Consider the following 16,463-nt stretch of genomic DNA (forward strand, 5'->3'; position numbering starts at 1 on the left):
GTTTCAGCTCAGGCCCTGACCTCAGAGTCCTGAGATCAAGCCCCGTATAGGGCTCTATGCTCAGTGCAGTCTGCTTGGATTTCTCTCTCCCTCTTCCTCCTCCCCACCCCTGTTAGCTCTCTCTTTCTCTCTATAATAAATAAATAGATCTTTAAAAAAAAGATTGCAATAGGTGAGAGAACTCATTAAGGATAGGATCTACCCCTCTCATACACACACGTAGGCATAAAACACATCATAACACAAATGTTTTCTTTGCTGAGGTTTGGTTCATTTAGATAAGCTGATGTCAGCTTCAATAATGTCAAACCTAGACCAAATTCTTTCCAGGTTCACTGTGGACACTAAACTTAAAACTGATAACAAAGAATCAAACACCAGCGTAAGAAACCATTTCCAGGTTTCATTTGAATGTTAATGGGTCAGTTGATGGTTGGCCATGCATAGGGATCCAACCCTTTGTAGTGAACTTGTTCTTTGCATTTGTTAACAAATCATTCACAAATAATTGAAGCATACTATCTTATAAGAAGGAAAAGACATTTATTAGATAATATGAAAAAAAGCAATATATCCAATGATACTTCCCAATTTGGAGGAAAACTTAGGAAAGAACATTTTTTTATTATCTCCAAAGACCGCTGATTCAAAGCACCAACATGCCAAGGTGATAATGACATTAGTATGACCCAAACACAAATGACTTTATGTATAATTCTTACTATCCTCAGAATTATCCTGGAAGAGCTTTTGCATAGGTTAGCTAAATTTGCTGAAAGGATGGTGAATGAGTATTTCTACAGGGATGGGAACTCTTCCCCTGGGACACTGTAAATAAATGAAGTTAGCCCACCCTGAAGTAGAACTCCCAATGGTTCAGGATCCAAATTCCATCCTGGCAAACAATGGGATGTAACTGACAGGTCACCATTTCTCCAGTCAGCTCACCCCAAAATGGACACCTCTATCTATGAAAGGGCTGGTCTACAACCTGATTTATTCCCCCCTCTGCCAATTCTAACCCCCTTCCATTCCCTACATCTCTAAGGAAAGATGGGCTTTCTTCTCTGTAGTACTCCCTGATCAAGAGCAAGCTCACATAGAAGAATTTCACTTTCTGGGTGTAAAATGTTAACAGCAAGGCATCAGCCTCACATACCTCAAGAACATCAAACTTTGCAGTCTTCACTTTGGCCCATGTTTTTTTCAGTCGAGACACTGGGCTCATGTTCATGCCAGCTTCCCGTTTAAAATGGAGTCGGGGGCAGGGGGAGAAAAAGTTGAAACAGACAAATAAGAGAAGTCATTTGAAGTTATCCTCTTTAAAAAGTGTTCATTACTAAGTGTAAGTTAACTTGATTAAAAAAAAACAACAACAACAAACTGCCAGTTTTCCACAGTAGAAATACCATTTCATACTCCCACCAATAATATATGAGAATTCCTCTTGGTCCTCATCCTCAACAATATTTGGTTCACCCAGTCCTTTTAATTTCAGTCATTTCAGTGTGTGAAATGGTTTTACACTGTGATTTTAATTTGTATTTCTCTGATGACTAATGATATGGAACACGTTTTCATATACTTATCATCTATAATACAACAATAAGTAGATGAAAGCATACTTTTGTGACATATCTAAGTATCTGCCCCATTTTTCATTGGGTTATTTGTCTTCTTCTTATTGATTCATAGGGTCCTTTATAGAGTCTGGATACAAGTTCTTTTTCAGCTATAATGTATTATAAATACTTTCTCCCATGACATGCCTTGTCTTGACATTTTCTTAATGGTATAAGGGGGAAAATTAAGTAATCTTTTATTACCCAGACTGTGGACTTTCATTCAGGTCCCTGATTTAGATGATCTTTCTGTTCACTATTTTCAAGAAGTAAACCAAAGAGCCAAAATTTGGTGAGTATTTTTAGGGAGAAAATAAGGAAAATTATGTCAAAAAGAAAATGGAAAACAGAATTGGTGAGGGGTGGGGAGTTATCAGGATCAAAAGCATTGAATTTCATTTGGTAGATTCTCTGACTTCAAATTGACTCTGACTCTAAAGGGTCAGGTAAATACTCAACTATTTACTAAATACCTACAATGTGTAGGATAAACATATGATTTATCGTATAAATTAGGGTATTTTTAAATGAAAGAGTCACTGTCAATAACTGTGGCATGACCCCATGCACTATGTTTATAGGATGAATGAAAAGAAACACGGTCCCTGGTGTTAAAATCCCCATGTTACAAAGGAGGAGCAGAGTGCGTACACCAGGATAATAAGGTGCTGCGGGTGGTAAGAACTAGGAGCATGGGCAGTCAGGAGACATTCCAGTTTCTCAGGCCACCCTCCGATCCATGCTGATAGAATCATACAGTGTAATCTCAGATCATACATTTCTATAATGCTTGACCCACTTATAATGCCCAAACACTTTTTAAAATCCTTCATTTGGGCAAATCTCTCATTTATGAGCCTCTATCGATAAATATTCAGATGAGGACAAACTGACTGGATGTATTCCATGAAGTCTCATACACGTCAAAAAGAGTGTACACACTTGTACGACGGTGATATTTAAAGCATTCTGAACATTCTAAAATAATTCAGGATTAAAAAGCAGAGTTTTCATTAATAAAACTGTACTACATGTATATTTCTAGTGGACACATTTCACAGGACCTATACAAATAAAGGACACGTATCTTCCAGAAAACACTCACAGATTATCGCCATCAGGGAATTGAAGTTGCCAATGTTAAAACACTCCCGAGCTACGTCAATGAAATACTCGATCATTCTTGCTCGGTGCTTCTTCTTTACAGGCTGTATAGAAAAGGGAGGGGGGGAGAGGGCAGTGATCCAACATGTAGACCCAACAGATGTAAAATAAGTATAAAAAAATAATAAAGTGAGGAGAAAGAGAAAATTCATTTCCTCACCATGCAGATTTCTGTGGCAACCAGGTAGCTGAGGCGATTGAACCATTCCACGTAAGCCTCTAAGTTTCGTGTTTTCTTCCGTTCACTGTAGCAACTCTACAGAGAGGGCAAAGTGAGCAGATGAGTTGGAGACAAAAAAAAAAAAAAAAAGAGTGGATTAGGCTCTCATTTTTGTCAGATATGGGCCTTTATTCCAGTTTATGGAGCAAGACAGCTTTCTAAGACAAGGGGATGGGGACAGAGAGAGAGAAAATCACTAACATTCTTGACTCCCTTTACAGAAATATCACAATCTCTTCATACAGTCCAGTGAATCCCGTAAGATCTAGAAAGGTACTCTGACGCATTCAAAATGGTGTCCCTCCCTCCCCGGAAACTAAGTTACTCTCCGTGGGAACTGTCCTCAGAAGCACAATTCAAAGGGTTTTGGCTGCATTCTAAAACAATCTTGACTGATTAATGAGGTGTGACTGCCAATTGCTAGCAACACAGCAAGAAGAAGCTGAGAGAGCAGGGGACTAGAACATTTTCTCTTAAAATTCAGTCTAGGACAAAATTTTGGAGCATCATGTAGCAAGAAACTAAACATCTTCCAAGGTAGGTAAATGGAAGTCTAGGCCATCATGGTCTTTAGTAGGGTGAATGACACATTATTCAAAAGTGAAGGGAGTTCAGCTCATCTCGGAGCTCAAGGCCAAGCCTAAACAGGTTAATTACACCCCTCTTTCCTTCCTTCAAAAAAACCTAACAAACAAAAAAGTCCACTAGCCTTCTGCAAAACCTAATCCTCGCTTCCTGTACCGAGGGACGCTATTCTAAGGCCGGAAAACAGCTGTTACCCCTAAGTTCCAAAGGGGGGCTTTCATTAGTGGGTGATACAGTCTTTGCTTAACAACTTGAGATGTTTCTGGAGGTCACTGGGTGGGTGGGGGGATTTCTTATGTGTGTTTTATAGTCCATGCCCAGTGTTATTTGCTTTACATGTGGGCTTCACTCGGGCAATAAACCTGTCATGAGAGGTTCACCGTAAAACAAGAGGCAAAGCGGCAGAGACCCTTACTCAGCATGCTGGATGTGCATCCTGTCTTTAATGCCCTGTTATTGTTGAATCATGAGCATAGCATTCTCTTGTATTTTCTTTCTGACTTAATCTGCTAAAGCCATTACGCTTTTATCTCCTACCTTCATCACCACAAATCCTGCATCTACTTGCTTATTAAATTTCCCGATAAGGAGGAAGAAGAGGTTAAACGTTTGTGATAGGGTAAGAATAGGATGAAGGCACTTGAAGATCTGGCTTAAGAAAACTGCAATGAATCAGACGTGGCTAATGAAAAAAAAACTTTCTGATTGTAAAACCTACGACAAAATAATTCAAATTTCCGCCTCTTGTACCTACTCTCACAGACAAAGAAATTCCATTTCCAGTTTCAGAGCTGACCTCTAGGTAGCCTGATTTACCTTGTCATTGTCCAGAGGGTCCTTCTGTACAAACGCCTGAACAAATTCTTCTGGCCCAATATAATGGAGCCTCTCCTGAAACACAAAACCAGCAGGTCAACGTTCTTAAAGAAAATGAGAAGAAATGGACTGTTAACTCCTTCTGTTGACTTTTGGCATGACCCCTACTTTTTATAAATAAGCCTTTAACCCTAAATATTGTCATCATCATCAAGATCTGAGCAGAGGCAATTTTCTGTGTAAGTCAATGCTACAGGACATAGGGAAATGCTGGGCAAGTTATGGAAAAGTAGAGGGGGTAGATGAGGTAGGTCAGTAAATACGCTCTTCAGTCTTGTTCTCACAGTATTTAAAGTGAATTCCAGGGGCACCTGGGTGGCTCAGCTGTTAAGCGTCTGCCTTCGGCTCCGGGGATCAAGCCCCACATCGGGCTCCCTGCTCTGTGGGAGCCTGCTTCTCCCTCTCCCTCTGTGCTCTCTCTCTCTCTTTCTCTCTCTTGCTCTCTCAAATAAATAAATAAATAAATAAATAAATAAATAAATCTTAAAAGAAATGAAGTGAATTCCCAGAATGTCAAAAACATTCATATTTGAATGTCTAAGGAAAACGAATTCTAGCTATTATACCTATTATTTCCCATTTGGATTATTCTAATATCATCTCCCATAACATGACAGTGGATAAACAACTTGTGTGGTTGCCACAGCAAAGGGTGGCAAGGAACTTACCAGCTCTATGTGAGTCAGCTGCTGAGCCAGAGTGTAAGGGTCACTGCAGACAGTGATGATGTCCCTTTGTATGGACTGCGGCTTGGTCTTGAGAACCGTGAGCCGATCTGTGGACGTGGAGCTGATTTTTGCCAGGACTTCCTCATACTGGCTGAGTGTGGCCAGTTTGCGGATTAGACACTGGATCATCTGCTGGACATTCTTCCTGTACGTCTGCCGGGGGATAAGCAAAGGATTACATCCTGGCTCTGCGTGTCGACTTTTGCCACCATGCAAACTCAGAGACTGTGTTCTTAAGTGCTTTTACCCAGATGCTGGAGAACCACCAGGGCAGGTACAGGACGATTCAGCCTGGCTCTCATAGTTTGAGAGAGGTACATCACACATAAGGTGTCTTTTCAGACCTGTAAAATTTAGCTCTTTCCTCAGGCTGCTCTTGAGAGTACAATTCAGGTTGAGCCAGGAAAACCCCACAATGACATTTTAGATTAGCTACTACATAGAAATCACTGCTCTTTGGGCTGGCATAGGAATGTCCTGCTTTACTTCTGGTAGGCTAAAATACGTTGATCTCCACTCAGAGCATCCTCTTCCTAACACTTTTTCTGTTGGGTCACCTTCTTGATTTCCCCACTCCTCTCATGCCCAGTCTCATTAGTCTGCAAGCACGGACGCCAACCGGACTCCCCACTCCCCACCCCCCCAACCACCTTCCTGACTTCCACATAGGACATGGGTTACCACGACGAAGCAGTGGCTATTCATTTTTGGTATCTGACCTCCCTTTGACTCATGTCCATTTCTCTCACATTCATGAGTCAGTGCTAACATTCGCAACCAACCAGACTCTTCCACGGGGCAGTTCTCCCTGTTACCAGTTGCCACCTGTCTGCTGCTGCATCATGCTAGAGCCATAACACTTAAGATCAGCTGGTTTCAAAAGCAATTCACGTATTAGAGATAAATGTCAATCTCTCGACTTTTTACAACACTTGTTAAGTCAAAGAAATAACTTCACAATTGATCCATCCCCAGGGTACTGTTATCATGATAGAATTTACAGCGTTCTTTTATTCTTCCTTTTCTAGTCCCAGACTGCCAAACAAACAACATTCATCCTTGTAGGTAAATTACCTGAGAAAGGCACATGCGCTAACATGGTCCTTAAGTTAACAGCTCCAAAGGAGGGCAGCACCGGTGAACTGAGATGTGGAAAGGCCTATGGCTATGCTCCTCTGCGTAGTCAGACCCTTTTTAAAAGGTACTACACAGTATTACTTTCTGAGATGAATTATTTGAAAACTGAATGGCAATCTTACCTACAAAAACCATATTATTTTACAGAGGCAATTTGGTTTACTAGAGCAAATTACGAAAACTCAAATGAATAGATATTTGCATACTTAAGGAAAATTACAAATGCATCTGGAAATGATCAATTCTTATTTAGTCAAGGCAAAAGAGCATACACAGCCTTCTTTTTCTTTTCTTTCTCTCTACTTATCTGGCGTATATTCCACTTAGTTCTTTAAACTGGTCCATTAGATGACCTTTTTTTTTTCTCTATTATTCACAGACCACCCTAAATCATCAATGAAATACCTAAGTGTTTAAAAAGTTGAACCTTCAAAAAAACCTATCTTCCAGCTAGCGTTAAGGTTATCAATTTAGAAGATGCTATCTATTTGGTAATATGCTTGTCACTCAAAGAAAATGTCTTTTTCTTTGGAATTTGAAGGAGTTCAAGATTGAATTAAGGGCTATTTTAAATCCCTCATGGTGGGGTGAAGTAGGGGACAGGGGATGGGTAAAGCAAAACAGGTAAAGCTGGTCAAAAGGTACAAACTTATAGTTATAAAATAAATAATCATGGGGATGCAATGTACAGCATGGTGACTATAGTTAATAATACTGTACTGCATCTTTGAAATTTGCTAAGAGAATGGATCTTAAAGTTCTCATCAGAAGGAAAAAAATTCTGTAATTTTTTGTGTGGTGATGGATGTTAGTAATACTTATTGTAATCACTTCACAATATATGCAAATATCGAATCATCATGTTGTACACCTGAAACTAATATAATATATGTCAATTACACCTCAATAAAAACAATAAATAGAAATAAAACAAAATAAAATAAATCCCTTGTCCCTATTTCCCTTGCTCTTCTGCTTTCATCATCTTGAGTTACACTAAAAATCTATGAACTTAAATGGTTTCTTCAGCCCCCGTCCCAAATGTCATAATAAATATTCCCAGGTGACTCTGGTATGTAGCAAAGTGTCACAATCTATGCTCTACTGGCATATCTGGTGAAAGATTCTTATTCTACACTTTAAAATATGCTTTTTTAAGGGAAGAGGTTGAGGGATGTACAGTCAAGGATTCAGCTAGTGAGCAAAAGGCAGGAAGCTATATGGGGAAAATGTATACAACAGGGTGTAGGGTAAAGCTATTCAATAATAAAGAACTAGTGTGTGTGTGCGTGTGTGTGCGTGTGTGTGTGTGACAGAGACAGAGACAAAGAGACACACAGAGAAAGAGAGTATGTATGTATGACCTCTTTTAAAAGTTTCCTGCTGCCATTTGATTTCATTCCAAGCTTTGTGTTGTTAAGCATGCTTCCTTACTGAGTCATGAATTGCTAAATATGCACTTATTCTTTTTTATAACTTAAAATGCCAGTGACAGTAATTACCTGGCAAATAAAGATAGAATAAAGACCAGCCCCTTAAGGAAGAGAAAATTGCATTTTACCCACTGTAGTCATTTGTCATGTAATTCAATCATTAGCTCCATTTCATGTTTCTTGCAGGCAAGTCCTAATAAACCACTTCATTTTGGGCAAATCCCCAGAGGGGAAACATATTAAGCCAAATTATGCAGAACTGTCCTAGCAGATTCAGCAGAACCCGACAAAATTATATATAGGGAGCACCTGGATTCATTGACTGCCAAAAAAATTCCTAAAGTCTCGGGCAAGAAGCAACAAGTCTCAACCCAAGTCCATACTCCTTCCTGTGGAGGGAAATATTTTTTTCCTCTTCCAGTAACTGATTAGTTCGTTCATTCATTCATTCAGTCAGTCATTCAAACACTACTGAATACCTGTGAAATGCCAGGCACTGAGCTAGTAGTTAAGGATGATATGATGAACAAAAGGGGCACAGCAAGGAGTCGGGGGAAAAACAAGTCATAAAAAAAAAAGCAAGTAATTACTAACCACAGAGTGCTATGAAGAAAACAGTGGTGAAAGCCAACAATGAGAGAGTTGCAGGGTGACTGTGGCTGGGGTGGTGAGGGAAGGTCTCTCTGAGGAGAGACACTTGAGCACATCACAGATACGTGGCCTGCCAAGCACAGAACTGAGGAAAGAGCATCCATCGCAGAATTTTAGAGCTGACAGGGATGTTAACACAGAGCAGTTACCTCTACAATTTACAGGAATCGGAGAAGAGGCAAGGAATTGAGGGAACCTGCTGAAGAACACTCAGATCAACCAGATGCCAAGTGTGGCCATGATTCTGAATACTGGACTGAAGGAGCCAAAGGAACAGTCTCTCCCGGTAAAACCCAACCTGATCAAGGTAGGCGACTCTCGGCTGTTCGATCCCTAGGTTAATCAATTCCTTGGTTCGACCTGGCTTACCTTCTCATCTCCTCTTTTCACACTCAAAACCATCTGAAAATCTTAAGGTTTATCAAGGATTTGCTATTAACAGAGGAGTGCTGACAGGAAGCCAGGTTAGAAGGTGGTGTGGCCCTTTGTATTTCCCCCCAACCCTAGAGTGGCTTGAGTCTGACAAAAAAAAAAAAAAAAAAGCGGACTGGATCCAATCTGGCTGACACAGATAGAAAGGATCTCCCTCATTGACTACCACGACAAGAAAAACAAAAGGCCACCCATCTGGCACTTTCAGAACGCTAACTTTTTATCTGAAAAAGATTTTTAAGGTGTTCCTTTGGAAAGGATCAAGGGACCATTCCTACTTTTTAAAAAGGCAATAGAGGGAAGGGCAGTTGACTGACTATCAGGTTAAGCACCTAAATACAACTTAACTAAAATGCAGTACTGACTGACTCCAGACTCAGCCTTCATATAAGAAAAAGTCCTTATGATGCCACTAATCTTTTGAGCATCTTGTCCTAAACTAAGTTCACTGAGCCAGGATTGACCCTGCCAAGCAACCCAATAGATATAACTCCTCTAATGTAAGATTGACTACAAAACTGCCCCGGGATACTCGACTTTTGCGTTTGTGAGTGAGGGACCTGCCAATTCATACCTGGCTAGAACCTGTCACAGGCAAACTGGCAAAATAATTTTAACAGTCATAACTTGCAAAATGACTCAGGAAACCACGCATTCAGCCTTACAGATATAAATCATGGCTGTCTTGAGCACCAGGGTTCAATAGAATGTCATAAGGGAGCAGTAAAAGGGTTAAATCCATTTTCAGGAGGACATAACTGTAGGGAAGCAAGTAAAGTTTTTTAATTGCAAATCTTATATAATTTTTTAAGGTGGGGGAGAAATCGTATTAAAATACATTCACCAGAGGTAGACACAATAGATAGGGTATCTTGTTACATCTTTACAGCACACCACTGAAAGAGTGAGTTCTCAAGGACGGTACTCGTAATGCGAAAATTCATTTTAAGATGAATGAAAATCTGCCAAATGCTTCATCAGTCTTTTCCTGCATGAAAGTGTTGTATCTGCGCCTAAGAAACTTGTTCCCAGGGGCTCACTGGCAGCACAGAAACTACAAAGACACCCTTGCCCAACAAGCCTCAACACAAAATATCAGCCCTCCAGGCCTGCTTCAAAGAGGATCACCTTGAATTTGTTACAGCTAGTTAATTCTTATCAAAGGCTCGAATGAGGGAAATGATATTTATGAAAGAGTATCCAAGAGACTCACTTTCTTTCTCCACCTATCCTAGGTGCTAGCCTTGAACCAACTTCCAAGCACCAAGAGACTTGGATCTTTTTCTGTCTTCTCTCCAGAAGAATGACCTTAGCTAATGACACATTAATTGTGTAGCCTCAGTTTTTTTTATCAAGGAGCATTTGTTATAAAAACTATACAGAGCAGTTTCCCCAATCTCATTCTACGCCCCCTAGATAAAGTCCTCCGTAAGAAAATTTTTAAAATTTCATTTAATTTAATGCCCTGAAGAATTAGTAGGTTTTCTCTTTCCTGATGGTGAAAATCACATAACCATCTGTATTTCTCTTTTACCTGGAGTTTATGCTCAAATCACAGCAGTCCTGTCCTACTAGACTGCTTCTCAACATGAGCCTATTTGTTTTCTCCCTTCCATAGTACAAAGTACTATGTATCAATGTACAACTTGTTATCTGTTAATATGTTACTGTGTTATTTATTTGATATCTATTTGTGTTTAGATCTATTAATATGATATGTATTATCATACATGATATGTAACTTTCTATGTGAAATCTTCTTAGAAGGAAGAAGAGTATAAGTAAAATTGAAACACACTTGCAATGTGAATCCTATGCATGGATTGACATGAACATACCCCCAAATTAATCACATAAAACTCCAGATGATAGCCCTTAGAAGTGGGATTGTATAATCATTCCCATTCGACACACCAAACAGGCCACTATGCTATGTCGAAGACTTGCCCAAAGGCAACACAGAAAGGAAGAAGTGAAGATTGTGATACATAATTCAGCACCAGTTCCCACCAAGGCTCGGCCCTGGAAATTCAAGTGCTTTTGCTAAAATTCAGGATACCAACCTCCTCGCCACTAGCTATTCGGTGAGCCAGATCTTTTAAGTTTCTCATCATTCTTTCATCCCGAAAATCATAAGGAAACGTTTCCGTCCATTCTGTCAGGAGTTGAAGGATTTTGGGTGCAATTTTTCTTATCTGGTTCTGGGGAGAAAAAGCAAATCTCATTCAGTGATCTCTATCACCATGGACTGCAACAAATCAATAACTGCGAACAGAGTCACTGGAAAACTTCTAGTACAAAGTCTTTGGGGTTGACGAAGAAGTCTAGTTCCCCTTCCCCAAGTCAATGCCAAGTACCACCAGCTTAAGGCAGGACCTAGGGATCTTCCATGGCCTTAAATTTATATTATGGGCATTTGTTTGTTTGGCATGAAGGACATGATAGTTTATTTTAAAAAATCCAACCACACTGATCATAATGACCAGCATACACATTTCGAAGACTTTTCTCTTGGGTATTAACATTGCAGTATTTTTATATACTGAAATGTTTCAGTAGGACCAAGAATGTTAGAGAAATAAAGATCTTAGATGAAAGTGAACACTAATAATTCCGGTGTCCAACCCTATCTTGAGTTCTGTAGCCCATTCCCAGTGCCCTTTGCACAGCCATGATACCATTAATGCCCTTCAGCCTGGGGGGAAGGAAACCAACTTCACAAAATCTAAGCGGCAGAGTAACCATGCCTAATAGACAAAATGGTAAATTTCAAAACCCATCATTACCTTATCGCTATTAGGATCACTTAGTCTCTGGTGCTCAACACATAAGTGGCAAACTTTGGCCATTAACTCATACGGATGCATAAATAACCGAGAACTGAGTAGGAAGGTAAATATGTACGTTCTCTGTGGCAAGAGAAAAAAAAAATCATTACGGTTACATTCTCTCCGAAACTAATATCTTTCCTATAGTTTATACATCTTATTTCATTAAGTTCTGTTGATCAAAGTTAATACGCTGCAGTTTCAAAAGTAATGCTTCATAGTAAAACACCTTAAGATGGATTTTTCCTTTGCCTTCTGATGTATCTCTTCCCTTAAACCATACTAAAAATTACAGAAGTTACAAGATTAGTTTATCTACTGAAATTATTCAAAGCACACTTTCACATCTTTCCTCTGGGAGCCAGGACACCAGGACACATAACTCATTCTAGGTAAGAAGAATGAAATTCAGCCCAGAGAAATAGATCTAACTTAAATATACCACCCATACAGAATCTTGTTCTGGGTCCAAATATTATGATAACTCAGTGGAAACCAAAAAAACACCCAACCACAAGAGCTCAAGAAGTCTCCAGTGTGTCCAGCGTGGCACGCAGCCGTGTCTGTAAGCTTGTGCTGGAACATTCAAACGCGGGCTTTCAAGTAATCTGTTTCCTTGCTCAAAGGCTAAGCAATTTGATGAAACACAGTATCACACTATACACTTTTCTTTAACTACATTGTCTCCCAAGAAGCCAGTAACGAAGTAGGGTTTATTTGTTATAATAGTTTCAGACTCCCAGTGAAAAGAGAAATTCCAGGGTTTTTGTGTTTTTTTTAAGCCCCCCCCCCCCCCCAGGCATCTTTACTAGCTCATAAACACTTACAGGGCTGAACAAGGGATTCCTTTTACTTTTGATTACAAGTTTTCCCTGTGTGGCAACATATTTCAAAATGCTATGTAACAAATCACACAGAGAGATAACTCAGGAAGAAACACTATGGTGAATTACAGTGGCAAGCACAAACTATCCTTCGCACACCAAGGTCATTATTATATTTATAAAAACACATGAATCTAGTGTCTAGATCATTTCATGAAGTCCTTATCAACAACCAGCTGCTGTTGAGTAACAGGGGCAGCTGTGGCACAAGCAAAGGGGGAGAAAAACACCACTTGCCCAGAAACAGAAAAACCTAAGTTTGATTGCTGATGCTGGGGGTGAGACCGTGTGTGGATTACTCAACATTCTGAATTTCAGTGCTCTCCTCTCTGGCCTCTTGGAATTGCCGTAGAGAAAATGTAAATGAATTCCTTAGATTAGAAAGTATCATCTAGGGGCGCCTGGGTGGCTCAGTCGTTAAGCATCTGCCTTCGGCTCAGGTCATGATGCCGGGGTGCTGGGATCAAGCCCCGCATCGGGCTCCCTGCTCCGCGGGAAGCCTGCTTCTCTCTCTCCCACTCCCCCTGCTTGTGTTTCCTCTCTCGCTATATCTCTCTCTGTCAAATAAATAAATAAAATCTTTTTAAAAAATTAAAAAAAAAAGAAAATATCATCTATATAAATGCCAGCTATCAAAGTAAAACATAAGCAACCTATAAAGAACTGCATCTTGAATATGACTGTTGATCTCCTTTCTATGAAGTTTTCCTGTCAAACTTCACTTTTCTCAGCATAGTGATGGTCTTGGAAACAAAACAAGGCATTAAATATTCTAGGAGTATCCAATGTCCTCTGGCGTTTCTATGTAATGACCAATGTATATGCATGAATTAAACGTACAGATACTTCACTTAGATGGTATCTGACCGTCTACAGTGTGGTACCAGCCCTGAAAAGAAACTGATATGCAGACAATAACCAAAATCTGAATCATAAGCAGGCTCAACTTGATCTCAAAATACTCAATGATCAATACGCATTTTCTTATTTGGGAGAAATTCTTAGCAACCCAGATATTCTGAAGAATAACAAGGATGTGTTTCAGAGGAATAGGGATACATACATCTGGATAATAATCCACATTAGGTACTAAGTGCTGGATGAGTGCTTCCAGAGAGCCGGAGAGGAGGTTGTTGTCATGGTAATACAGCCCTCCGCAGCTGTCGTCCGCAGCCTGATAGAGGTTTCGGTTGTAACCACTGCTGTCAAACATTGCTGAAAAGGGAGGAGTCTGAGGCATGCTTTCCTAAAATGAATTTTAAAAGGAGAAAACACAGTGTCAGTAATATGCCGTCCAGAAGAAAAGTAAGCTTTAATAGCAACAAGGGAATAGGTTATTTTAAAAATAGGTGAGGTTCTGATAGAATATCAGAACCCATCAAGAAAGCAAATTGCTCTTTGAGTAACACATGTATGCATACGGGTGAGTACCAATCTCATTCCGTTGAACACCATAAAATGCTTAGATCAAAGGATCCAGTTCGGATTTGAATCCAAGTCTCCAGCTGCCATACTGAGAGATCACTCCTTCACATGTGGGGAAGAGAACTGAGCTTCCGATTGCTTTATCTCACTGAGTCAAGTGTCAGTCATCCTAAGGTAGAAATGGGCAAGCCTTCAAAGTTGGCTGGGAGAATTACATCACATACGAGAAATATTGGACTAACGATGGGTTTAACAGGAGATAATCAAAACAGATGTTGAAAAAGTAAAATTGTAAGAGAGGCCTAGAATTAAAGTACATTGTGTGCGTGTGTGCGTGTTTACAGATGTATGTATGTAAATCCAGAAATATAACGCTGACTCTCCAGCTTCTATTGGGAGATCCAAAGCTGTCGATTTTCACCCCTTTGTGTCAAATTCTTTTGGGGTGGGGGCTCTATAAAGCCTCTGTTGTCAGCAAACATGTGGGCTGAGGGGCCCCTGATTTGGGCAACAGAAAGGAGAGTGCTGGTTCTCTCCATTTGTATGCTTTGCAACTCACACAGCCCTTGTTAGAGGGTGCTCAGTAGAGGCTAGAGGCTATTAAGTTATTACTCGGATTCCTAGGGACAGAGCTCGGGACCCTGAGAACAGACTCTCGGTTTCTGGCAGCATGTCTGGACAATGGAGGCATTCAGGAGCTGCCAGACTGAGAGTTTCAGAAGGCAAACAGTGCGGGAAGCCAACTCCAGGGTTTGGACTGACGGGGACAGGGTGTATGGAGGCTGCAGGAGGACACAACCTGGGCTAATCCTTCTTTTTGAGATGCCAAAAGATATTTGCATCCGGATGGGGGAGGGGTGTGGAGCCCTGTGCATCTGCTCCAACTCCAGCTAATAGGGACCACGGCTTCATAACATGTGCGCGTGCCTCGGCAAGGGTGGCCACGGGGTGGGGTGTTGGGGAAAAGAAATCTACTCTTAGGACAACCTGGCAGATGAAAACAGCATTTAGGGAAGGAAGCATCAAGAAAAAGAAACAGAAGACAAGCTTCAGCATTTTGTCCTCTATCCCATCCACAAACCAATGCCGAGGGAGAATGCAAAAGGGAAAAAACAGCCACCAATGGGAAGAAATTGATTACTGAGGATCACTCTGGGAGATCTGTCACTACCTGCATCATCACTGCCATGCCTCTCGCTGAGGCAGGACAAGGTCAGAACAGCCAAAGGATCAGGAACTATGGGATGTAAGCATTAACACAAATGCTCCACGCTTAGTTGAAATCATTGTTAAATAAATAACTCCATGTTAACATTTTATAAGACAGTGGACAAAGGGTGTTTCTGTCCTCTTCAAATTGCCGGTTTTCTATGAGTACAATTCTTGTGCAATATAATCTTTGCAAATGAGTCGTCCTGGGTGGGAAGGTGAAAAAAGAGCCCATCTACCCTTGCCCTGAGAAACTCAAAATGTCCATAAACCGAGACTCTGGGACCCGAGATGAGAAGCACCTCAAAGTTTTGCCTGATAGCTTGGAGGGAACTGTCCATCTGAACTTGGTTACCTACTTCTGGCTTAAAAAAGCTTTAGATGGTTAAAAACCACACAGTGTCCTTTGTGAGCAGGATCACAGGTGGAACTCTATCATGCCCTGGGAGTTGAGGTTTTTTTTATTTTTTCTGCCAAGAACCATGAGTTTTCTTTGATTTCTCCACCTATTCATCACTACTGAAACCATCCTAATAAAGTGATTTGGGGAGATGGCTGGCCAAAAACTTGGGAATTTCAGAAAAATCAGAAAATGTTGAAAGTTCAAAAGGATCATAGAAATCATCTGCTCCGGGATGAAAAATAGATTTCATTTCACTTTCCAACTGCAATCAATTAGAAGTGGGTGCCTAGCGGCCTGAGGGTGAGTGAGAAGAATTTAAAGGCTGTAACTAGGTGGGAGAATGTGTGTCCTAAGTGATTAGCAATGACTGCAAAAACAGTCATGGAAGAGGTCAAAGCCCAGTCTGCTCCAAGCTCCTATTTTTATAAATGTGCAAACCCTGGAAGGTGGAACGAAGTGACCAGGCTAAGATCTCACAGTGCTGTGGCTACACCACCAAATGAACCCAATGGAAGCCCCCCACCCCGTGAATCTTGCACCCCTGCTGCCTTCTGTTTACTACCAGTAACCATTAGCCCGTGATAGTCAAGGGTCACCCAGTTCCCTTTCAAGGAATCAGCACCAAAAGCCACAAGTATTTGTACTTCTCAATTATTTACTCCCATGAAGCAGACAAGGACTCAGATCTGACCAAGGACTCAGATCTAATGAAAACCTAACCTGGTGCTTCACGGCGGCAAGAACTTCAAAAGGTAATATACCATCACCATCCCCCCAACACATGTTTTTTATTTAGAAAATTATTCTCAATTTTGTTCACTCCTTCTCAAATCCTAAATTATAACAAAACTATTAAGTTCTTTTAT

The 16,463-nt window shown here is 40.5% G+C and overlaps 1 protein-coding gene across 7 annotated transcripts in view; it reads right to left on the bottom strand.

The window, feature by feature from the left end:
• Positions 1-16,463, bottom strand: part of RASGEF1B (RasGEF domain family member 1B) — a 632,901-nt gene that overhangs the window by 11,875 nt on the left and 604,563 nt on the right. For all 7 annotated transcript variants that reach the window (XM_078068829.1, XM_036070550.2, XM_036070549.2 and 4 more), the window contains 8 exons: positions 13,624-13,806; positions 11,635-11,757; positions 10,912-11,049; positions 5,136-5,348; positions 4,408-4,482; positions 2,947-3,042; positions 2,728-2,830; positions 1,160-1,239 (listed from right to left, as the gene is read on the bottom strand). In XM_078068829.1, coding sequence (XP_077924955.1) covers positions 1,160-1,239; positions 2,728-2,830; positions 2,947-3,042; positions 4,408-4,482; positions 5,136-5,348; positions 10,912-11,049; positions 11,635-11,757; positions 13,624-13,806 — 1,011 coding nt within the window. The remainder of the gene's footprint in view (positions 1-1,159; positions 1,240-2,727; positions 2,831-2,946; positions 3,043-4,407; positions 4,483-5,135; positions 5,349-10,911; positions 11,050-11,634; positions 11,758-13,623; positions 13,807-16,463) is intronic.

The sequence above is a fragment of the Halichoerus grypus genome, chromosome 3 (genome assembly GCF_964656455.1).
Source record: "Halichoerus grypus chromosome 3, mHalGry1.hap1.1, whole genome shotgun sequence".
Classification (NCBI taxonomy): Eukaryota; Metazoa; Chordata; class Mammalia; order Carnivora; family Phocidae; genus Halichoerus; species Halichoerus grypus.